The sequence below is a fragment of the Nematostella vectensis genome, chromosome 14 (genome assembly GCF_932526225.1).
Source record: "Nematostella vectensis chromosome 14, jaNemVect1.1, whole genome shotgun sequence".
NCBI lineage: Eukaryota > Metazoa > Cnidaria > Anthozoa > Actiniaria > Edwardsiidae > Nematostella > Nematostella vectensis.
In genome coordinates, this window is record NC_064047.1 from 14,199,309 (window position 1) to 14,223,128 (window position 23,820).

General features: G+C 44.0%; 3 protein-coding genes and 1 long non-coding RNA gene across 4 annotated transcripts; 3 read left to right on the top strand and 1 right to left on the bottom strand.

Annotated features, from left to right (window-relative positions):
* The first annotated feature begins 762 nt into the window (after positions 1-762).
* LOC116611732 (von Willebrand factor D and EGF domain-containing protein) lies at positions 763-3,590 on the top strand. Its single transcript, XM_032372236.2, has 4 exons — positions 763-923; positions 1,455-1,587; positions 2,834-2,948; positions 3,021-3,590. The coding sequence occupies exons 1-4, from the start codon at positions 785-787 to the stop codon at positions 3,354-3,356; spliced, it is 723 nt and encodes a 240-aa protein (XP_032228127.1). The 5' UTR covers positions 763-784; the 3' UTR covers positions 3,357-3,590.
* A 1,462-nt stretch (positions 3,591-5,052) lies between these two features.
* Positions 5,053-6,386, top strand: LOC116611724. The gene is made up of 2 exons (XR_004293632.2): positions 5,053-5,608; positions 6,262-6,386. It is a non-coding gene; the product is annotated as an uncharacterized LOC116611724 (long non-coding RNA).
* Positions 6,387-14,300: 7,914 nt separating this feature from the next.
* LOC125559823 lies at positions 14,301-15,313 on the bottom strand. The gene is made up of 2 exons (XM_048721706.1): positions 14,667-15,313; positions 14,301-14,531 (listed from the first exon to the last, which is right to left on the bottom strand). The coding sequence occupies exons 1-2, from the start codon at positions 15,303-15,305 to the stop codon at positions 14,301-14,303; spliced, it is 870 nt and encodes a 289-aa protein (XP_048577663.1). The 5' UTR covers positions 15,306-15,313.
* A 1,240-nt stretch (positions 15,314-16,553) lies between these two features.
* On the top strand, positions 16,554-20,577 carry LOC116610891. Its single transcript, XM_032371555.2, has one exon. The coding sequence runs from the start codon at positions 16,723-16,725 to the stop codon at positions 20,287-20,289; it is 3,567 nt and encodes a 1,188-aa protein (XP_032227446.2). The 5' UTR covers positions 16,554-16,722; the 3' UTR covers positions 20,290-20,577.
* The last annotated feature ends 3,243 nt before the right edge of the window (positions 20,578-23,820 follow it).

A 23,820-nucleotide genomic window follows, 5' to 3' on the forward strand; every position in this document is an offset into this window, starting at 1 on the left:
GTGTGTTTTGTCGAATATTGTATGTGATTGTAGGTATTTTAAGTATGGGAGCATCCTTTTTTGTGGTCAACCCCCCTTCCCCCCCCCCCCCCCCCCCCCCATGGCAAAAAGCTAGATCCGCCCCTGTAAATCTTCAAACCCAGCCCCACCATTACGAATGGGAGATATCTTGAATATATTTAATGGACTTTTTAATCGTCTATTCTCTTGTAAAACGTTAATGGGATCGACTGTATGTGCCTAGAAAGCAACCGCATGAAAGCTACTTCCACATTCTGCCGTCCAGCCATCTCCCAGACCAGATCATGGAGAAAACGTTCTGCGCATGCGGAGAAACTAGAGTGGAGGATTGTAAACCACTCTCGGCAATCATCTACCCACAGAACCCCCCAGGGGTGGAGGTACCTCCAGAGTAGTTTGAAGGGCAGGGTGAGACGTACAGTGATTTCAGCATGGACCAGCAGGACGCTGACTATTTCACAGACGAACACAATGAAAGACACGCTAAGAGCAGGATCCGAGCCAGACGAAGTATCGAGATGGATAGGATGACAAGACAAAATGCGACACGCCTCTGCAAAACACTCATCGAAGACACTGTCGTCGGAAAGAGTTGCAGTGCTTTGCCAAATGTGGATGCCGCCTCGGCTTCATCCCGGGCCGCGTGATGCATTTTATTGATTAAAGTCCCTAAAGTCGTGAGTTTTCAGTTCCACGCAGCGCGCAGACCATAGACACAGATTGACACGGAGCTTCGCGGAGTTGTATTAACGTGATATAACCCATGCACCAGGTAACAGGAAATGCCGGTTTCGCTGTGTCGGCCCTGGAATCATTGAAGAGCGGCTGCCAAGACGAGGCTTACAACAACCTGACGCTCTACACCAAGGATGCTGAGGGCAACCCATCGGAACCCCCCGCAGGTAAACGCAAAGCCTTTGCACACAACGTACAGTTAGCGCACCAATACAAGACAGACAGACGGACAGACGGACAGACGGACAGACGGACAGACGGACAGACGGACAGACGGACAGACGGACAGACGGACGGATGGACAGACGGACAGACGGACGGACGGACGGACGGATGGACGGACGGACTGACAGACAGAGAGACAGACGGAAGACAGACAGACAGACAGACAGACAGACAGACAGACAGACGGACGGACGGACGGACGGACGGACGGGTGGATAGATTGGATAGATCGGTACTTTGCAGCTGTTACTTTGACATTGTAATTTTTGTTTCTCAAATTATATGCTACACAAATTCAGTTTGTTTGAGTCATCCAAGATTAGACAAGATTATACAATGAACACTTTTTCTTCCCGGAGTTATTTTGGTCTATGCAAAGGTAAATTTGTTAGAGGATTACCATTCAATTATTTCATATCAACAATCATCTTCATCATATCAATAAGCTCTTTTTTCATCATCATTATTTTCAGATATCGTAGAAAACCTTTGCCCTAACGAGTGCAGTAACCATGGCAACTGCTCAAACAGCACTTGTATCTGCGAAGAAGGTTTCACATCACTAGACTGCTCCTTGTCAATCAATACAGTACCAGAACTTCTAGGGTAGGTAAACAACTGGTAACATTTCAATCGACACAGTAACAGAACTTCTAGGGTAGGTAAACAACTGGTAACATGTCAATCACCACAGCACCAGAAATTCTTGGGTAGGTAAACAAACGGTAACATGTCAATCGACACAGTACCAGAACTTCTAGGGTAGGTAAACAAACGGTAAGATGTCAATCACCACAGAACCAGAACTTCTAGGGTATGTAAACAACTCATCGTTTCCGTATCATTTCTGCAGTTTTCAATATTGGCGAACTTGTGTCAACGAATTCCAACTGCTAAATCGCCTTTTGGCCTCCATGATTCAATGTAACGGAATTTGGTGCTGTTTGATTGGTCAGCGCCTTAAGGGGAGGTGGCGTGGTTGGAAACCATTTCAGTGCTGGCCAGCTGAAACGCTCTAAGGATTGAATGGCAGAAACCAGAAGGCGATTTAGTTACAGTCGTCTGCGAGAGTACACAGAATATGCAGCCAAGTACCCAGGATTTGCCGAGAGGGGTGCACAGCAATAGGTATCATCTGAAAAAAGCAAAGTATTTGAAGATTCCTTAATAAGAAATGGCCCACTTTTTGGCCGCCAAGGGGGGTGCGCACGCACCCTGCGCATCCCCCTGTGTACGCGCTTTATATGTCAAACTGCAGTAATAGAGAGAGAAGACCGAGAGGCGAAGTCTATGACTGAGAGAGTATGGTAATGACCCTCAAACAATATGGTAATGACCCTCAAACAATATGATAATGGCACTCAAAAAATATGATAATGACCCTCAAACAATATGGTAATGACCTTCAAACAATATGGTAATGACCCTCAAACAATATCGTCATGACCAAGGCAATATGGCTGAAACTGGAAAGTCATTATAATATTTTTTCCATCATCATCATCATCATCATCATCATCACGTGTCTTCTTTGCCGTCATCATCAACATCGTAATCACCATCACCATCACCATCACCATCACCATCACCATCACCATCACCATCACCATCACCATCACCATCATCATCATCATCACCATCACCATCACCATCACCATAACCATCACCATCATTATCATCATCATCCTTATCATCGTCGTCGTAACCATTGTCAATATCATTATCTTCATCATTATCGTCGTCCTCTTCTCTTCCTTGCCAGCGTTCATTACTATCTTCACCATTATCAACAATGACAAAAACAACAGTATTTATCTTCTCGATGTGTGATTAAAGTCGATGGTTCTCCTAGGATTCACGATGGGGGTCTGTGTGACATTAGAAGGAGGCCATGCAAGAAGACCAACATCTTTGGTGATGGATTTATACCTTCAGAGAATCTCACATGTCACGCAAACGAATTCAAGGTGAAAAAAATAAGTTTGGTTTATCTCACAGTCCCGTTGTCAGTTTCTAAACTGTGATTGATCTCATATCAGGTGTATGGCAACAACTGGACACCAAACTCATCACCACACGAGCTACAAGGCGAACAGTTTGACTTATTTGGGGTCAAATGCAGCCTTCCGGACCCTCCAACGAAGATAGGGGACTACGACAATCCCGGGACCCCCGCGGGAGGACTGTACATTAGGATCTCCAACAACAAGATCGACGCAAGTAAGCAAAAGATGAGGTTTATATCGTACGACTCCGTCTGTATGAGGTGCAGCAAGACAGGCACTTGTGTCCTCAGGGTATGTATACGAACGCCCCCTTCCCCTCCCCCCCTGGGAAATATATCCCGAATATCACCAGCTATAAAAAGTGATTGAAAAATATTCTAAAAAGTTCAGACTTAGATTTATGAATTTGTTAAAGTGTGAGAGTTTGATATCATCCGAGGGATCTAGGCCTCGATAACTCGACAATACCGTTAACTCGATTAAAATTCTATAGAATGGTACCATCTATAACACGAAAACTATTTTCCACCGAGTAAGGGACAGACCCCCCCCATCATTTTGATAGATTTACTAATACCAATAGACAGAAGGGATTAACAATCATAAAAAAATGAGCACATCAATCAAGGGAGCACGGATAAATGTGTTCCTATTTAACGAATGCTTTCCGAAGAGAGGGAGATGCACATCGTGCATCCTTCGTCGGCACTTCGTGTCGACACTACGCGTATCCCATATCTTTGGGCCGATGATACGAACAAAGACACAGTTAACAAACATAATCCACTTCATAATCCGAGCCCCACAACCCCAACAGCGCTACTGATAACTCCCCTTACAAAACAAACACACATGACGCGTTGCATAACAAAGGAGTCTGGGTAAACCCCTAGAGTCGAGACTGATAGGCCGAGAGTCGAACAAGATATTTGAAATATGTCAAAAGTAAAACTCTTCGATATTTTAGATATCTTTTCGACTTTGGCCTATAAGTCTCGAGTCTATGACTTTCGACTCTTGGGGTTTACCCAGATTCCATAACAAAGTGGTTTATTTTCGTAATAATCTCAATCGCGCGTTTAATGAAGCACATTCTGCCTCGCTCCCTTGCATCAATCGAGCATAGCACCTAGCTCGTCCCTAAATACGCCGTCTTGTGTCCCCTTTTCGCCGATATGCCTTAAACTGATTCCCATGAACGTTTCATTATCATCTCAATGTTTTAGCATGACCGTCCGGCTTGAGAAAAGAAACTAGTGCAAAAGAATTTGATACGCATGGGTCGACCTTTGGATATTCTGCGATTTTTTTTCAACATTTAAAATTAACTGTATTAAAATTATCCGAATTTGAAGCACTGTTAAGTTATGCATGACATTTCTAAAACGCATAGTTTTAAAGCGGCTTATAAAACAATAGAAATAAAACAAAAACAGAAAAAGCAATAAACAACATTTGACAAATTAAATGAATAAAACTCTTCTAAAAATATAAATACAGTGGAACCCCAGACACCCTCGGGACTTTCATAAAGTCTCCGTATTATCGGGGTGTCCGTATTAAGCGGGCTTTGTTTTGTTTTACTTCACAGTTAAAAGTCTTCGTCTTCTGGAAGAGGCGACTTGAAATAAGAAGTCACGTGACTTCTTAGTTCAAGTGTAATTTTTCAAAAAGTATCATAAATTGCACGAGCCCGTAGGGCGAATTTGAGACTCTATTTAAAGCACACGAGCGCAATTACGAATCGTATGATCACTTATAAATATCACACAAATTAGTAAAGTCAAGTTTTTGTTTGAAACACAGTAAAACAGCGCGCTTTTTTAAAAAAACTGGTGTGATTCGTCCGTGGAATTGGACATTGAATCTCAAAATGATCATAATATGTTTTTTTTTTGTTTTAAACGTGATCCCCTGATAGAATAGAATAGCCATAGAATTGCTCTGTCATATTTTTTTGCTAATTAACACCCGAGTGTTTTTTGCCCAGTTATATTTTTGCTTATTTTTATCACCCGATGAGTGTTTCTGTCCCGTCAAATTTTGCCTTTTTTCGCTAATTTCCTCCCTCTGATTGATGTTGCGCTATATCCCTCGAGGTTCACGTGGGTAAAGGTCAGTTATTAAGAAACTCATAAATAATCATATAGAACCAAATTAATTCCCGCCCGCTGTAGACTTATATCAACATTGTGAATCAAGCCCTTGATACAAACTTTTGCATTTTACAGGGGCCGGGGTCAAAAATTCCGTTGTTCAGAGCGTGCGGCTTGTTATGACACTATCAGAATCCGCTATTTTGCATACGTCATTCACCCCTTGCTGGCTGCCTGGGATGTCGCCGACTTGTACTGGTTTTCGTTGGATTGTACCGGTTGCATTTTCTTAGCGAATCTCCGTGATTTTAGGGAATTTTATCGAATTTTAGTGATCAAATCAAAATGACCTCCAAGAAATTTGTTGTTGTGGAGTGGCTGAACAACGCAGGGGATCGTTGCGAGTTAACAGTTCTCAGGGGAAGTGAAGTTTTGCGCCAGGGTGGTTTGGTATCGGTGGTATTCATTGCATTGCAGCAGATAACACACCAAGACTTTACGAGGCAGAAGTGTTGCAAAACTTCGGTAAGTCGAAGTTAGGCTTCTTTGTTTTTATCGTTTTACTTTATAAAATAGAGAGACCTTACGCAAGGACGTCCTGACAGCGCATGTAGAACGCGAAAAATAGGAAAATGCCGTTCTAGATTTGCCGTCGCGGACGACACGCCGTGTTGAGTGAGCAGTTCGTGAGCGCGCGCGCCATTCTTGATGCCGTCCCGTTCTTGCGTAAGGTCTCTAATTTAATAATAGAACTAAGCAACGGTAGCGCAGAGAATATTTCGGGTATTCAGTCTGAGTTCCTACGGTATTTCTCCTCATGCTCACATTCGCATTGGCTTTTGTTTCTTGAGGAACGTCGATGCTATTATCTTTTGCGGCATTGTCTGGCTCGATTTTGGATTTCTTTCCTCCGTGATTTGTAAATACTCTTGCTTTTGGTGGCGGACGTTTGGAAGCACAAGCAGCTTTACAGTTCTAAACTACGGAGTACATTCTTATAAAAGCATGAAGTATTTGAATCCAGGGCGACGGTAGACCTCGACGGCGTTTCGTTCTATTTTGTAACGCGCCGTAAGAAGTAAGAGCGTGAAGCACCTCTGTATTATGACTTCAGTGCTAAAACTCGAAGTAATTTCAGAATAATATCTCAACTTGCAGTTTTTTTATTTGGATTTCAGACTCACAGCGCAAGGCAAGCAGTTTGTAAACGAGCTTCTTGAGGGAGGCAACGACAGCGTTGACCGAGGTGACATTATAAGAATAGGAAAATCCACAGAATATTAAATGCATTCTTCGCATCCCTTACGTGAATGTTTGTGTTAGTTAATTTACCTTCACACAATTGATAATACTTTGCTAAAATAGTATATTAGTGTTAATGTAATGTTATATACCTAGAAGTAACGTAAAGTAAACACTTAAGGATACTGTAGCTGCTTGATCAATGGCCACTGTTTTGCGCAAAACGATGCTAAACCGAACGAGTGGTGTCGTCAATGCCAGCCAGATACCAGACAATTTACATGGAGTCGGCGTAAAGGTAAAATGCAAAGAGCCAGTTTACATGGAACAGGTGTAAAGGTAAAACGCAAAGAGCAAATTTACATGGAACAGGCGTAAATGTAGAACGCAAAGAGCCAGTTTACATGGAACAGGCCTAAAGGTAAAACGCAAACATTTTACATGGAATACGCGTAAAGGTAAAACGCAAACAGTCAGTTTACATGGAACAGGCGTAAAGGTAAAACGCAAACAGTCATTTTCACATGAAACAGGCGTAAAGGTAAAACGCAAACAGTCAGTTTTCATGGAACAGGCGTTAAGGTAAAACACAAACAGTCAGTTTACATGGAACAGGCGTAAAGGTAAAACGCAAAGAGCCGGTTTACATGGAACAGGCGTAAAGGTTAAACATAAACAGTCAGTTTATGAAATTTCCTTTCCTTTATTGAGAAATAATGAGCAAACACTGACAATACTCTTCATAGTCTATTCCTTATTCGGATAAGTCGTAAAACGAAATCAGGTGTTATGAAATACCATTTGCTTATTCGAGAAATGTTTAGAAAACACAAACGACCCTCTTTTTAGTCTATTCCTTATTCGGATAAGTAGTTAAAACGAAATCAGGCGTTATAAAATACCATTTCCTTATTCGAAAAATGTTTAGAAAGTACTAAAGAACCCTCTCTTTAGTCTATTCCTTATTCGGATAAGTCGTAAAACGAAATCAGGCGTTATGAAATACCATTTCCTTATTCTAAAAATGTTTAGAAAGTACTAAAGAACCCTCTCTTTAGTCTATTCCTTATTCGGATAAGTCGTAAAACAAAATCAGGCGTTATGAAATACCATTTCCTTATTCGAGAAATGTTTAGAAAACACAAACGACCCTCTTTTAGTCTATTCCTTATTCGGATAAGTAGTTAAAACGAAATCAGGCGTTATGAAATACCATTTCCTTATTCGAGAAATGTTTAGAAAACACAAACGACCCTCTTTTTAGTCTATTCCTTATTCGGATAAGTAGTTAAAACGAAATCAGGCGTTATAAAATACCATTTCCTTATTCGAGAAATGTTTAGAAAGTACTAAAGAACCCTCTCTTTAGTCTATTCCTTATTCGGATAAGTCGTAAAACGAAATCAGGCGTTATGAAATACCATTTCCTTATTCTAAAAATGTTTAGAAAATATAAAAAACCCTCTTTTTAGTCTATTCCTTATTCGGATAAGTAGTTAAAACGAGATCGGGAGTTATGAAATACCATTTCCTTTTTCGAGAACTCTTTCGAAAGGAGTCGTTAAAGCGAAATCGGGCGTTATGAAATTTCATTTCCTTTATTGAGAAATGATGAGCAAACACTGACAATCCTCTTCATAGTCTATTCCTTATTCGGATAAGTAGTTAAAACGAAATCAGGCGTTATGAAATACCATCTCCTTATTCGAGAAATTTTTTGAAAACACAAACAACCCTCTTTTTAGTCTATTCCTTATTCGGATAAGTAGTTAAAACGAAATCAGGCGTTATAAAATACCATTTCCTTATTCGAGAAATGTTTAGAAAGTACTAAAGAACCCTCTCTCTAGTCTATTCCTTATTCGGATAAGTCGTAAAACGAAATCGGACGTTGGGAGATTCCATTTCCTTATTCGAGAAATGTTTAGAAAATATAAAAAACCCTCTTTGTAGTCTATTCCTTATTCTGATAAGTAGTTAAAACGAGATCGGGAGTTATGAAATACCATTTCCTTTTTCGAGAACTCTTTCGAAAGGAGTCGTTAAAGCGAAATCGGGCGTTATGAAATTTCATTTCCTTTATTGAGAAATGATGAGCAAACACTGACAATCCTCTTCATAGTATATTCCTTATTCGGATAAGTAGCTAAAACTAAATCAGGCGTTATGAAATACCATTTCCTTATTCGAGAAATAATTAGAAAACACAAACGACCCTCTTTTTACTGTTTTGGTCGATTTTTGCGATGCGACGTCTCGCTAACAAAACAAATTCAAGTTTCAAACTCCGCGCGGCCATTTTGAATATTTGCATAATAAGTAGGTAAATCGATATAACCAAAAATAGTAATGTACGGCACTGCTTAAGCCTCGTTGAAGCTAGAAACATAACTTTTGGTACTTCGCCTGAAGAAGGAAAATGCCATTTATATGATAGTGTAGGCTGTTTAATTTATGAAAGTTGTTTTGCCAGCTTTAGAGCAAAGCGATTCAATCGAATCAAAATGTAAACATATGACCAATTATTGATATTAACAAAAAAAAGATACTTGCAAAATAGGTTCTCTATGACAAGAGTCATCAAACTGTCATGTGACCCATAGTCCCTAATTTGTCAGGTTAAAGCGGTTAAAATCGAGAGTCCTCTTGTTTAAAAACTAATTTAAACCACGCAGTGCATGTTGCAGTGCTCCAAAAAGGTTAGTAAAAAAATTGAAATTGTTGTGTGTTGTTGCGAACAATAATGCGATAAATTTTAGTGAAGGAAAGAACCAAGTACGTCCGATCTTCAAGATTTCTAAGAAATGATCATGTTAATATGATGGATTTACAAAGTTTTGCGATCATCTTAGAAACTTCGAGTAAAACAGCCTTCTAACTCAAAATCCCCAAATGCACTGTTCGGTCGCATTTCTCCTCAGAAGCTCATTTCCACCATATCTATATTTTTATTGCATTTCCTGAAAAAATTTTAAAATATTTGGGCTAGAAAAGTTGCTCACGTTAAATTTTGAAATGTTTCAAAGTTTGTGCTCAAGTACAGGCTAGGGTTTATTATCATTGAGCTAGGTAGAAAGCTTGATAAGTTATCTCATCCTTGTGAAACAATGACTTAAAATGGCGTCGCATGGAATCGAGGACGCCGGACAGTGGCTTATGCAAATGAGCATCTGTTTCGTAGACTTTATGTCTTCGCCATGGCAGTCTTGGCCTGTTAGTGATGCTCTTCACTGGAGCATGGCAGGGGTGGATCCAGGTTTTTGAGTGAGTAGTTTCCACCGAAACACCAACAATAGGGGTGTTTGGGGGCATGCTCCCCCAAGAAAATTTGAAATTTCAAGCTTTATAAATGCCATTTTCTGCATTTTCAGAAAAGTTTATTACCCCCAAAAAGAACAAAAAAACATGCTATCATAAAGGAAAAAAAAAAGTTTTATTTTGTTGAAGGTGGTACATGGAACACCTTGCTCTACAAAAAAATATCTATAATCCAAACCGGTGCCACTGGTCTATGTCCAATATAGCTGCCTACTAACTGTCTTTGAGCAGGAGAAGGAAAAATGGTACTTATAGATGGCAAGCCTGTGGTTGGTCCTTGGTCCAGGAGTTTTCAAGATAATAATAATAAAAAAATCCAATAGTAATATCATATGTCATATACAAAAGATATGTACAAATTATAGACAATATAATTTGAATAAAAACTCCCTTTTTCATCCTTGGGGACTGCAGTAACTGGAGCTCTGGAGAAAAAGACAACATTGTTACCATAGTTTAAAAGAGAGAAGTACTGAACGATTATAAAAAGAATATAATTTGAAAAAAACTCCCCTTTTTCATCCTTGGGGACTGCAGTAACTGGAGCTCTGGAGAAAAATACAACATTAATATTAAGTTATAAAAATGAGAAGTACTAAACGATTATAAAACATATATATAATTTGAAAAATACTCCCCTTTTTTATCCTTTGAAACTGCAGCTTCTGGAGCCCAGGGAAGTGTTTGTAAACCATTTGAGCTTAACATGAAATCCCAGTGTCAATAGAAAAATTGAAATCATCACTAAATAAAAAAACATCTAGAAATGACTTTTTAAGAAAGTTATACAGGCACCAGTTTGAGTTTCCGTAGCTGTTCTCCATCAATTTAAGGGTAAGACCCAGATGGAACATAACTCACAAGCCCTCTAGAAACAGATGGTGCAAAAATTTAAGTTAATATGTTTGCCATTTTCATTCTCCTAGGGTGCAATTGAGCAAATAAATCTATTATTCTGTCCAGGTCTAAATCCATGTCTTTGTGGGTATACATTAGTGCCAGCCCATTCAATCTGTCCTCAGTCATTGTGCTTCTCAAATAGGTTTTGAGATTTCGAAGGGATGAAATGGATCTCTCACAAGAAGCAGATGAAATTGGAAGTGTGATCAGGATCTTTAACATGAAATAAATATTGACATATGCATCTTTGTCAATATCCTCCAGTGTAGCCTTAAGAGTGTCTGGAATCACTTCTCCTCTGTTATCCCTCCCCTTCCATAATCTCTCCCATAATAAAAGCTCTGCCTGTAAACCTATATAATTTGGCATGTCCTGTCTGTAATAGTTACAAAATTCTAAAACATTAACGAGGAGGCTCCATTAACTTGTCCAGCCATATTGCCAGCGCCATCATAACATTGGCCACGACAGTCTTCCATCATCAATCCTAAGTCTACTACAGCTGCAGTTATAAGGTCTTTGATGGCCTCTCCTGTTGTTCCCTCCTTACAAATATAAAATCCAAAAAATTCTTCTCTGATGTTTTTGGTTGAGTCGAGAAACCTAATCACAACAGAAAGATTTTCTTTGTTTGCTATGTCAGCCGCTTCATCTGCCATTACAGAAAAATATTTACTATCTCTCATTTCCTGAGATAAATTATTTAAAATATGAGCACCAACAGTTGATATCATTTTAATTCTGGATGGTCTTTGAAATGTATGTGGCATTTCTTGGTGCATTTTCTAGGTGTTGCTCTAGTATTTGGTCACCACTATCTACCCGGAATTCAAGCAGTGCCTGGAAATTACCAGCTAGGGCAGCATTAGTGGGGTCACTATCCCTCAAGCCCCTGAGTGGGATATTGTTTTTCCCACAGAAAATAATTGTTTTAAAAAAGAGCCTAAGGATCTAACGGTTTCTAGCAATTTGCTGTTGAACGATGTTATTTAACTGCAGATTTATCGGGACAGCTTCTGTTCGCATCATTTTCTTAAATTCTTTTATAGCAATCATAGAAAATTTGTGAATTTCACAATTTCCTTGCGCGTGTTTTGTAAAGCGCGAAGCGGCCAAAGTCCAATTTGTAAGAGGAGACTTCAATAATTTGTCTAACTTATTAGCGTTTCGCCCACACTGAACTCCGAAACAAACACAAGCTAAGCAAAACACTCCATTGTAATATTTAAAGTAGGCTAGCCATGGATATTTCTTTAGCCAGTTTAAAACAAACTTGCGAGATTTTCCATTCTCTATTGACACTGGGAAATCGAAAAGCTCACATGGTTTCCATACATTTTCGATGAATTTCAACTTGTCCTGAGGCGAATATCTGGCGATCTTGTCGAAGACTTAAAAGCTAATGTCGTAGGGAAAACAATCCTCCTCCCGACAGACAGGAGCACGAGCCATAAAGAGTAAAAACTAGTGCAATTTGTTAACTAATTCCTTCGTAAACTCCGATGCAAGTACTGAGACTCTAGTGAGAGCAAACGAAAGGAGACCGTTAGGGGAGGTACAGACCCTTTTATACTTTTGTCGATAGTTTCCGCGGTGGTTTCCAAGTGAGTTAGCCAATCAAAAATGGTTTTGAGTGAGTTCCAACACAATGAAAAAATTTCCAGCCAATCGCGCGAGGTTTTGAGTGTGTTCCAGTGCTAACTATAATAACACCTCACCCACCCCCTTGCTTGCAAATTGGTGACAATATTTTCCGATCTTATCCGACGGATTTCCGAAGGTTCCCGAAAAGTGATCGAAGCTCAAATCCAAAGCTCGTGATCCAGGGCGCTCCGTGAAGTCGCATAAGAATAATAACGACGATAAGGCATCTTTTTACGTGTTTAATTAAATTAAAAAGCAAAAATACAGGAGATTGAATGATTTCCACAGACAAGCCAATAGTTTCTAGGGAGATCGGAGTATTTTTAAAAAAGCCATTTAAGTTCAAAATAACTTGGTCTGAAAAACTTTGAGTATGTTCCGGAACTCACGTAAACTACCCTGGATCCGACCCGACTATCAAGCAGTGTTGATAGAGTCCGATTGTACTTCTTCGCTATGCCATTGAGATCCGTTGTAGGGCTATGGTGAAGCTTATTGCTGCGTTAATTATTTTTCAGCGTGTCAAAGTTTACAGCCTTAATCTTGCGAAAAGTAAAAGACGACAGATAAAGGCTTCGAAGATTTAAGTCGGCAGTTGACAATAGCATGAGTAGTATCATACGTATATTTGGTCCGCTTTTGGTCCGCTAGGGGAGGGGTGGTCAAGCTCGATTCTGATTGGTGGATATATGGTCCGGTGTGTGACGTCACAGGTGGTGTTAGCCAATGGGAATGGAGATATCTGGTTAGGGGTGTGACGTCACGCGGTACAGGGATTGGCTCCCGCGCGCGCGACGCCACGGTGACGTCAGCGCGGGAAAGGATATAAGGCCCTAGGTGTTTTTTCAGGTTAAGCAGCAACCTTTCAGCCATGAATGTAAAGTGCTTTTGCGGTGTCGAGGCTAAACAAGTAGGGTCAGCGTTGAGGTGTGGCGCCAACATCGACTATAAAAACGACCAAGTTGGTTGTGGGTACTATTTTACCATCGAGCAAGCCAAGAGTATAAAAGAGTACATCCCTGAGGGGAACACAGTCTTCGACTTCCCTGTGTGCGAGGGTCACAACCTCATCTGCAAGCCAGTGGTAAGCGCCGGTCAGTTCTCCAGAGGGCGTGTCTATTTTCAGTGTCCAGTGCAGGCACCCAACCAAAAATGCAAGCAGTTTGTGTGGGCGGAGGAGCCCAAAGATTCGGAGAGGAAGAAGCCTGCAGCAGTATGGACACCTCCCAGTATGAAGAAGAAGAAAGCGCCAGCAAGGGCCAGGAAGCAAACCCTCACCCCCCGCATGGACGCAAGCGCAAACGCAAACGTCCCACAACCGCCGCCACCACCACCAAGCAAGGTCCCATGCGTGGTAGAGGAGGGGGAGGACGAGGGGGAGGACGAGGGCATGGTAGAGGAGGTAGTGGAGGAGGAGGTAATTGCACCTGTGATGAAGAAGCAAAAGAAGCAGTGGTTGTAGACAATGACGATAGCAACAACAGTTACGAGGTGGAGGAGAAGGTGGTAGTGGTAGACAGTGACGACAGTGATTGTGGTGTGGGTGGTGTCTCTTCCGGTACCGTCTACAACGATGTAGTGGACTCTGCCAACAATCTATATAGTGTGGACTATTACGTTAAGAAGGTGGTATGGGATTTGATGGGTGAGGTGTTACACTACAAGCACCAGCAAGGTACGAAGGACAGTTGGTTGAACACCTTTTATGAGGTTAGGGATGCCATCAGGGAGAACACTGGTCACATGTGGGAAGGGTTGGACAGGATGACGAAAGCGCTTGGGTTCACCATGCGATGGAGCCCTTGGTTCACCTACATGGAGGATCTAGTGAGCAATAGGGTCGTACCAAGGGATATGGTGAAGTTGTGCCGTGACGAGAAGTTGCCAGGAATACTAGAGGGGAAGGAGGCAGAGGTTTGGGAAACCACCAGGGACACAGCCCAACGTATAGGGAGGGTGGCCCACCTGTTCCCAATTGGGGAAATGTAGAGACACTGTAGTCATTGTTTACTTTTTAGTGTTTTTTTATTGTTACCACTATGATTAGTATAGAAAAAAAAAATGTATTTACTGGTTATAGGGTAATAAAGAAAAGTGTTTGTAGTGAAAAAAGTCACTCAGTCTCTTGGTGTTGGTCCACATTTCGCCGTTTGCGGGTGTTATCCTTGTACCTGTTGCGGATACGTTTGAGCTTTTTCAGCAGTTGGTTTCTCTGGGACTTCTCTCTCATGTTGCTTCCCATGAACTTATGCACTTGAGCGTCTAGCTCCAGTAGCATTGGTTGGTACGTACGTACTGCAGCGCTGTACCCTAACTCGTAGTTGCTGTTGGGTTGGTCCGCGTCCTGTTGGGGTTTGGAACAGTGTTAGATGACTTTAGCGATTATCAACAGCATCATCATTAGTCCTATCCCAATTATTATGAGTATGGTTAAAAGGTGAAGTATTAGTTTCACCCGTCTCTCTTTTTGGTGTATTACCCGTGGGTCCTCGTTTGGCTGTGACGCTTGACCCATAAGATCGGTGTAGCGTACGCGCAGGAGGTTGTATTCCGTGCGCAGGGTCTTCTCACGTTCCTCTAGAGCGCTGACTTGGTGGTTAAGGTTGGCGATCTCTAAGTCTTTTGCGTTGCTGGCAGGGTGTGACACTTGCGTCCCTTTCTCGCAGGTGTCTTTAAGATCACCATAGTCCACTTGCATGCGCAGGAGGTCGTATTCCATGCGTAGGGTCTCCTCACGTCCCTCTAGAACACTAACTTGGTAGTTGAGGTTGGCAATCTCTAGGTCTTTTGCATTGCTGGTGGACTGTTCTTCCAACACTTCTCTTTCTAGACCATACACCTTGCTATTGAGGCTTGAGATCTCCGCTTCGTGATCGTTGCATAGTTCCCGCAACCTAGTGCTTTCCCTCTCAGCCTCTTCCACTTGTCCTGCTATTCTGCACAATCTCCCGGTCATAAAGTCCCCTACGGCTCCTACGTGGTCGCGGAACGCTTCGCTGAGTGCATTCATGTTTCTTGCCGAGCGCGAGGTGAGATAGTGGCTACCCTCCGAGATCTCCTCCTCTTCATCTTCTATCTCAGTGGTGATGGTGACTTGAGTGGTAGGTTGGTTGGTCATTTTTGTGTTTTTTTTGGTCTGGTTAGACTATGAGGAGTTTTTGTGGTGTGCGTCTCCTTTTATACCCTTTAGAAGTGTTTAGGGGACGCCGATGACGTCGTTAGCTAAGTCTCTGATTGGTTAGTGGTTAAGGTTACTTGTTTCTGATAGGTTCTAGGTTATAATGCCTCTTAGGATGTCTAGACAGTGGGTCAAGAGGTTATCAGGCTTGTTGTTCTTCTTTGGGTTCTTCTCCAAGGTTACCATTCTTCTCGCGTCTTATTTTATTCAGCTCCCACTTCAGCTCTTCGATATCGCGGCATTGGTTCTCGATTTGCAGCTCCTTCTCTTCTAGTATTTCATTTAGCATTATCACTCTGTAGCGGAGGGTTTCGTTCTCTGTTGCAAAGTAATTACACATTGCATTTATCGCTTCGTGCTCCACTAGCTCTCCCTTTTGCCATCTTGCTCCTATTTCACGGATTATGCGGTGTGCCTTGCAATCTACAACGCTGCTGAGGTTACTTGCCCAATATGGTAGGTTGGCGAAGCTTGGGTTAGCCATGATGTGTTTTTTTTTTAGGGTGCCTGTTCGACTGAGAGTTTAGTGCTATGCGTCCCTTTTTATACCTTTTGGACTGTCTAGACAGTATAGTGGCGAGGTCGTTGGGAGGGTTTTTGATTGGTTTAGGTGAACTATGGTTGTCGGGTGAGCCAATCGCCAGCCTAGGTGGTGTGTGACGTCATAATATCCTATAAGACATGGTCTGTTATTGGGTAGTTTTCAAAGAGGTGTTTTATTGGTTGGATAGTTCTATAAAAGAGGCTGTGCATTACTAGGGTCTCAGTCCCTTCGACTGTTCCAACCATGGCAAACAACAATGACGACGATGACGATTGGCTTAGACGCTTGTTGGGAATATTACCAGACCCAAGTGAGGATGAGGAGGAGGATGAAGAGGGTGCACAGCTCCCCCCTGATTTTTTCTATGATGAGCTTACTGACACACCCCAGTTTGCTTCTCTCGATGAGTTGTTTGACTACATAAACTACTATAACAATTTAGTAGAGAATGACTGTGTGTCTTTCGAGGACCCTTTTATGGGTGTGGAGACCCCTTTGGGTGTACAACAAGGCGGCGGCAGCGGGGGAGTGAAGCGGAAGCGTGACCCTGAGGACGTTAGTGATAAGGATGATGTGATGTATGAGTTGCGTCAAACATCCACCAAGCGGTCTACCAAAATGCGCACCAATTGCTCAGACTACGATTTGAAGGTCGATTTACCCCTACGTGATAATCTAGAGGAGGCTTTGGAGGATGTTGAGGGAGTGCTAGACAGGGTGCTAGACGACACGTTACGTGGGGTGCAAGGGCATGACTACGCACGTATTACCATTGATGCTCCCTCTTTGAGGAACCCAATTTCGTTACCATTTATGCGACGTCAACAACTTACCCCTCAACGGATCATGGGCGTCATAGAGACGGTTGTGCAATCTAACCAACAGTTTGTGTTTGAGGGTGACTTCAGGCTCCATGTGATTCGTACTCATCTCCCATCAGGGGCTGGGAAAAACAAATTGAAGAACTCTTGTACATTGAACACGTGCGATTTGGATGCATGGAGGAAGGGGAAAAAAAGTATTATACGTATTGAGAACAGCGACGAGTTATGTGCTGCACGCTCTATTGTGACTGGGATGGCTATCCTAACCATGGACCCTAATGCTACCAAGTTGTATAAGCCCACATGGGGTCGTACGCGTGGCCCCCCGCTCCCCTTGCAAACGGAACGTGCCAAGGTGTTGCATGCCGAGGCTGGTGTACCTGAAGGGCCTTGTGGGATCCCTGAGATCCAGCAATTCCAACAATATCTGAGGGGTCAAGGGTTCGAGTTGAATGTGGTGTCCCGAGAGCATGGTAATACTGTGATCTACTCTGGGGACTTACCTGACCCAAAGTATAGGCTTTACTTATACTATGCCAAGGGTCATTTTGATTACGTTAAGAGTATGCCCGGTTTGTTGGGGCGTTGCTACTATTGCACAATATGCAAGAAGGGTTACGACTCCAAGCTACAGCACAAGTGTGTGAACTCGTGTTATGGTTGCGGAGAGGTGGATTGTTCCCCTTTGGTACCGCCACCGGAGCAAGACCACCGTTGGGATTGGAAGTATTGCTCAGAGTGTAACAGGTACTTTCGTACCCCTAAGTGCTTCGACAACCATAAACTTGTCAAGCCTAGAGGGTTACCCAATAAGAAAGATGTTACCCCTCGGTCGTACTGTCAGATGTACCATAAATGCGAGACATGTGGTAAACGTATTGATATGCTTGCCACCCGGAAGGAGGGGACGTCACATGTATGTGGGGAGTACAAGTGTACTGTCTGCAAAGAGGTGGTTCCCCCAGACCATTTGTGTTACGTGACTGTTGGTGCCAATGCTCTACCAAAGGACAAAGACGGTGATGATAGCATGCGTGTTATCGTTTTCGATGTCGAGGCGATGCCATTGGGTGATAAACACGAGCCTAATTTTGTGGGCGCTCAAAAACTGTGCGACACGTGTAAGGAGTGGCCCATGGATCGTTTGGAGTGCACCACGTGTGGGGTCCGAAAGCATAGTTTTACCAGTATCCGTGCGTTTTGCGACTGGTTATTCGGTGGCAGTAATGCTGGGTACACCTGCCTGGCACACAATTTTAAGGGGTACGACTCCTATTTTATCTTGGAGTACCTTTTTGAGAATGGTATTAAGCCCAATGTTATCTTCACTGGTGGCAAGGTGATGCATTTGAAGGTGGACTCGTTAAACATTGAGATGAAGTGTACCTTGAATTTTTTTCAAATGCCACTGAGTAAGCTCCCAAAAGCTTTTGGGTTCGACCACATCACTCAGAAAGGTGTATTTCCTCACTTTTTTAATATTACCGAGCACCAAGATTATGTAGGGCCTATGCCAGATTTGAGTTATTACGACTTACGGAGTATGAAGGAGGAGGACGCAAACGCTGTCGCTCAATGGCATCAGGAGCAAGTCACCCGTGGGGTTGTGTTCAACTTGAGGGAGGAACTTGCTAACTATTGTCACCAAGATGTTGAAGTACTGAAGAGGGCAGTGGTAGCCTTCGATAAACTCATCATGGATGCGGTTGGTCTCCATCCATTCAAGATAGCTATCACCATAGCCTCGCTATCTAGTCGGATTCTGCGCTCAAAGTTCTTGGAGGAGGGTAAAATTGGCCTAGTCCCTTTACGTGGGTACCGTGGGCACGATGTGCAGTCTTTGAAGGCACTACAGTGGCTGAAATACCTGGAGCGTCGTGACGGTGTGTGTATCCGACATGCGGGAAATGGAGGCGAGGTGCGCTTAGCTGGTAGAATTAAGGTGGATGGTTATGCTGCTGACACTAACACTGTGTACCAATACCAAGGTTGTTTTTACCATGGGTGTCCTACTTGCTTCCTACCTGATACTGTGAACCCCTTGACACATACTACTATGAGGGAGCTCCGCGATCACACACGTGCTACAGAGTTACGCCTAAGAGCTTTAGGGTATAATTACGAGGAGGTATGGGAGTGTCAATTCGACGCTAGGCTGAGCAGTGATGTACAACTGCAAGCCCTTGTGGGGGAGGTGGAGCATTCGATCCCCCTCAACCCCCGTGATGCCTTTTTTGGTGGCAGGACAAATGCCATTCAATTGCATTACGAAGCAAAGGTCTGTGAGGGCGAACGGATACATTATTACGACTTCACATCCTTGTACCCTTGGGTAAACGCCACGTGCGAGTACCCCGTTGGTCACCCCGACGCGATTGTCACCGAGAACTTTAATGAAGACCTCCACGCATACAAGGGGCTCATGAAGATCCGTGTCCTACCTCCCCGTGACCTCTTCTTTCCAGTCCTCCCTGTCAGGGTTAATCAGAAGCTGATGTTTCCACTGTGTCGCAGTTGTGCTGAGATGGAGGAGCAAGGGAGCTGCAACCATTCGGATGAGGAGCGGGCGTTCACAGGCACGTGGTGTCACCCCGAGGTCTTCAAGGCTATCGAGGAGGGGTACACTGTACTCCGTGTTTACGAGATATGGCATTGGGAGAAGTGGGAGCGCTTGTTCAAGGGGTATATCGATACCTTTTTGAAATTCAAGCAGGAGGCTTCGGGGTGGCCAGCGTGGTGTGACACTGACTCGGATAAGCAGCGTTACATTGACGAGTACGAGCAACACCAAGGTGTTCGATTGGACAAAGAGAAGATCGCAAAGAACCCAGGCCTCCGCAGTGTGGCAAAGATGGGGTTAAATTGTATGTGGGGGAAGTTTGGGGAGCAGCCAAACCCAAGGCGGACCAAATACATTAGCGAGCCTATTGAGTATTTTGATTTACTGACGAACGATAGCGTTGAGGTGAACGATGTGTTCATTGTGAGTGATGACCTTATCCAAGTTCACTATAAACTGGGTGAGAGATTTCAAGAGTTGAAGCCACATACTAATGTTATCATAGCGGCCTTCACCACAGCGTTTGCACGGCTGGCATTGTTTGGGGTAATGAGACGCCTAGGCCCTCGATGCCTGTATCATGATACGGATAGTGTCATCTTCCTACACCGCCCTGGGGAGTGGAAGCCACCCCTTGGTGACTACCTAGGGGATTTGACTAGTGAGTTAGACGAGGGGGATTTCATCGACTGTTACTCCTCGACTGGTCCAAAGAGTTATGCGTATACCACTTACAGTGGGAAATCTGTATGTAAGGTGAAAGGACTGCACTTGAATGTCCGTACGGCTGGTATTGTTAACCAGAAGACTATGATAGAGCTCTTGACTGGTGAGGGGGACGAAGAACGTCATGTGGTTCTCCCTTACACTATTGTCCGTAATACGATAGGTAGGACCTTGCACACTGTGCCAGCGCATAAAACTTTTAAAATGGTGTATAACAAACGGGTGCGTAGGGGGATGCTCACCTACCCTTATGGGTATTACTCACTGTAAGTCTATCAAATAACTATGGTAATGACAATAAAAAAGAGGGTTCCTCACCTGTGGTGGTCAGCGTCTTATTCTCAGCATAAATAAGAGGGTGGGTGTGGCTAGGGTATCACTTGCGGTATGGGTTGCTTTGGTGCGGATCCTCTCCACCCCCGTTTTGATTGCCGTACAGCGTTAGAACGCATGCGCTGTCTCTTCGCATGTTGTGGGGGTAACATCACCATTCGGGACTCGCAACTCGATGGCAAAGCCCCCGACAAAAACGAAAGTGGAAAAAGGGTATGGTACGAAGAAGAAGAAGAAGAAGAGGGGGAGGGGAAGGGTGGGTACGTCAGTAGTAAGGAAGATGGAGGGGAGGGAGAAGAGGATGACCAAGAAAGCTACCTACCATCTTCTCCAACAAATCTATTACAATCCGGAGCATCCAGCAGCCTTGGGGGGAGTGGACAAATTACTCCGAGCGGTACGCTCCAAGGGAGTAAGTCGTGCCCAAGTGGAGGCGTGGCTCCGGACCCAATCCACCTACACGGTCCATAAACCCTATAGGCGACGGTACTCGCGCCAACGAGTGATCGTGAATGGAATGGATGAGCAATGGCAAGCGGATTTGTGTGACATGCAAGCGTATAGTTCGGTGAATGATGGATACAAATACATACTTACCGTGATTGACATATTGAGCAAATATGGGTGGGCTGTCCCTTTGAAAGACAAGACAGGTCCTCAGATCGTTAAGGCGTTTGAGGGAATTTTCAAGGGTGGACGTCAACCTGAAAAGCTTCAGACAGATGACGGGACTGAGTTCAAGAACAGAACATTTCAAGCGTTCCTTAAATCGAAGGGGATCCATTACTTCTCCACGCGCAGTGAGCTAAAGGCCTCTGTGGTGGAACGGTTTAATCGTACCCTTAAGACTTGGATGTGGCGTTGGTTTACTCATAAGGAGACCCGACGGTATATTGAGTTGTTACCCGAGCTGGTCGACAACTACAACCACTCCTACCACCGTAGTATTCGTCGTGCCCCAGCGGATGTAGTTACGTACGATGATGCTCAGGAGGTATGGGGTGTCTTGTATGGAGGTAAAAAGACGGGTGTGAAGCCCAAAAAAGCGAAAAAGAGACCATTACCAAAATTCCATGTTGGGGATAAAGTGCGAATCAGTAAAGTCAAACACATCTTCGCCAAAGGGTACACCCCAAACTGGACAGAGGAGGTGTTCACGGTGGGCCAGCGGTACAATGACCCAAAACAGAAAGACTATGCGTACCGTCTTCGTGAGTACGACGGGTCGTGGTTAGAGGGGCGGTTTTACGAACCTGAACTGCAACCTGTCCACATCGACGAGGAGGAGGAGCTGTACCGCATCGAAAGAGTAGTCAAGTCACGTGGGAAGGGGAGGGGTAAAGAATACTTTGTGAAATGGCGCGGGTGGCCTGCTAAGTACAACAGTTGGGTGTCTGCTGAGCAAATGCATAAAATTGCGTGAGACGCACGTTCTCTCTCAGTTACGCTCACGCACCATGACGGACCAAGAGCCATTCTACGTCACGTTGCCCAGTAACGCTATCGAAGATGCTTTCCCTGGTAACACCATCAGCGATTTTACCATACGGACGCCAAAGACGTTCGACTTACGTGATGGAAAGTGGCAAGTAGGGCTAGTACACCTCATCTACCCTAGGACATGGCTAAAGTTTTCACCCGAGGATACTGACGTTTGGATCTATCATAAAGTCCCGGACCCCAATTGGTATGCCAGTTGGGCTGACAAGGACGATCCACAGGCCCTTATCCCTCAAGATAAAATAAAGAATAAATGGACGCATATTAAGCTGGATGATTTCAAAGTCCCAAAGTGGCATGAAGTCGCCTTCAGCCTCAAGAAAGCTATAGACATATTCAACGAGGGTAGGGTGTGGGTGAGAAAGCAACTTGGCCAAGGTAGTGTGTGGGATGTGGTTATGACTATAGACACACCGACGAGACAGACCAACATAGCAATAGCAAAGGGGTGCCAACTTCTCCTACGGCCACGGACTGCAATGGCACTAGGGTTCAGACAATGGGTCTCTGGGGAGTGGCTCATGCAATTAGATACAAACGATGGAGTCACTCCACCCAATTACCAGTTTGGCCCAACCGAAGTACACAGGACCCTATTGAATTGGGTGCCCTTTAGCTATGATGAGTTGAGCTTGTTCCCGGGCTCCGAGGACTTCAACAACCCCCCAGCTACACGGCCATTCTCCTCTAAGGAGTCTGACATTATCATTGAGGAGCTACAACCCTTTCAAAACATGTATGTGTACTCCAACATGACCGAGGGGAACCTCGTCATAGGGAGTGATAGCAGCAACCTCTTACGTGTGATAACACCCGGGGGGAGTGGCCATGGTGCCGTGGAGCGTGATTTCACCGTACCCTATTACTTCCCAGCACGTACCCAACTTGTGGATAGGATCCGCTTCTATATAACTGACGACAAAGGGCTGCCCATCTCATTCCAGTCTGGTGCCGTTGTGGGGACATTGCATTTTAAACCTATTCCGTTCGCTTGAACGATGACAAACAGGGAGCTCATACTTCACGTATCCAGCGCTGACCGGGAGTTGGGTGGTGAAATTGGCAATTTTGTTGTGAGGTTTCCCAGGACGCTTGACCTGCGCGGTGGGAGGTGGGAGGTAGGAGTTTTATCCGTCAACTACAGCCCCCACTACGACACCTTCTCCGACGAGGAGCACGACCTTTGGATTATGTGCAGGCACTCGTACTCGCCATCAGCTGTGCCTTACCTCCAATGGCATAAGTTGACCCTTCGGCAGTCAAGGATAAGCAATTGGTTGCAATTGACAATGAACCTAAGGGTCGTAATCGATGGGTTTAACACATCCCGGCAAACCATGAGACAAGCGCTACAACAGGATTACCTAGACTTAGAAATGGTACCCGATGAGTACAACGAGAAAGTTGTGTTCAAAGTGGGATGGGGTAACCGTGTGTTGATACGGAAACGGCTCGCTGCAAGGCTTGGCTACAGTGACGCCTCTCTATCCGACCAGGGACCATTCTACGCAACGTTATTACCACCAATCAGTGTAGGAGACATTACTCACCCATTAGCGATAAAGGGTGTCCTTCCCCCTGACTACCCCATCACCGCGAGAGAGCCCCCAAGCCTACCTGAGACGTCTGCTACTTCACATCTGCTGCCTCAATGGACTGTGTTTGATTACTCCCTCCCCAAAGGGAGTACAAACGTCCGTGAGTATTCATCCAGTCCCCACCCTGTTTTTGATGTCAAAACTTTCCAAAACATGTATTTGTACTCGAATATCACCGCCAGCAACTACATCCTAGGGAGCAGTACCCGAAATGTATTACGCGTAATGGTTGACAGGGGGAAACCTGGTGACATAGGTGTGGAGCGGGTCTTCGACAGACCATTCTACTTTCCCCTACGCTTACAACTCATCAACGAAATCCACCTCTATATAACAGATGACACAGGCAGAACGATACCATTCTTGTCTG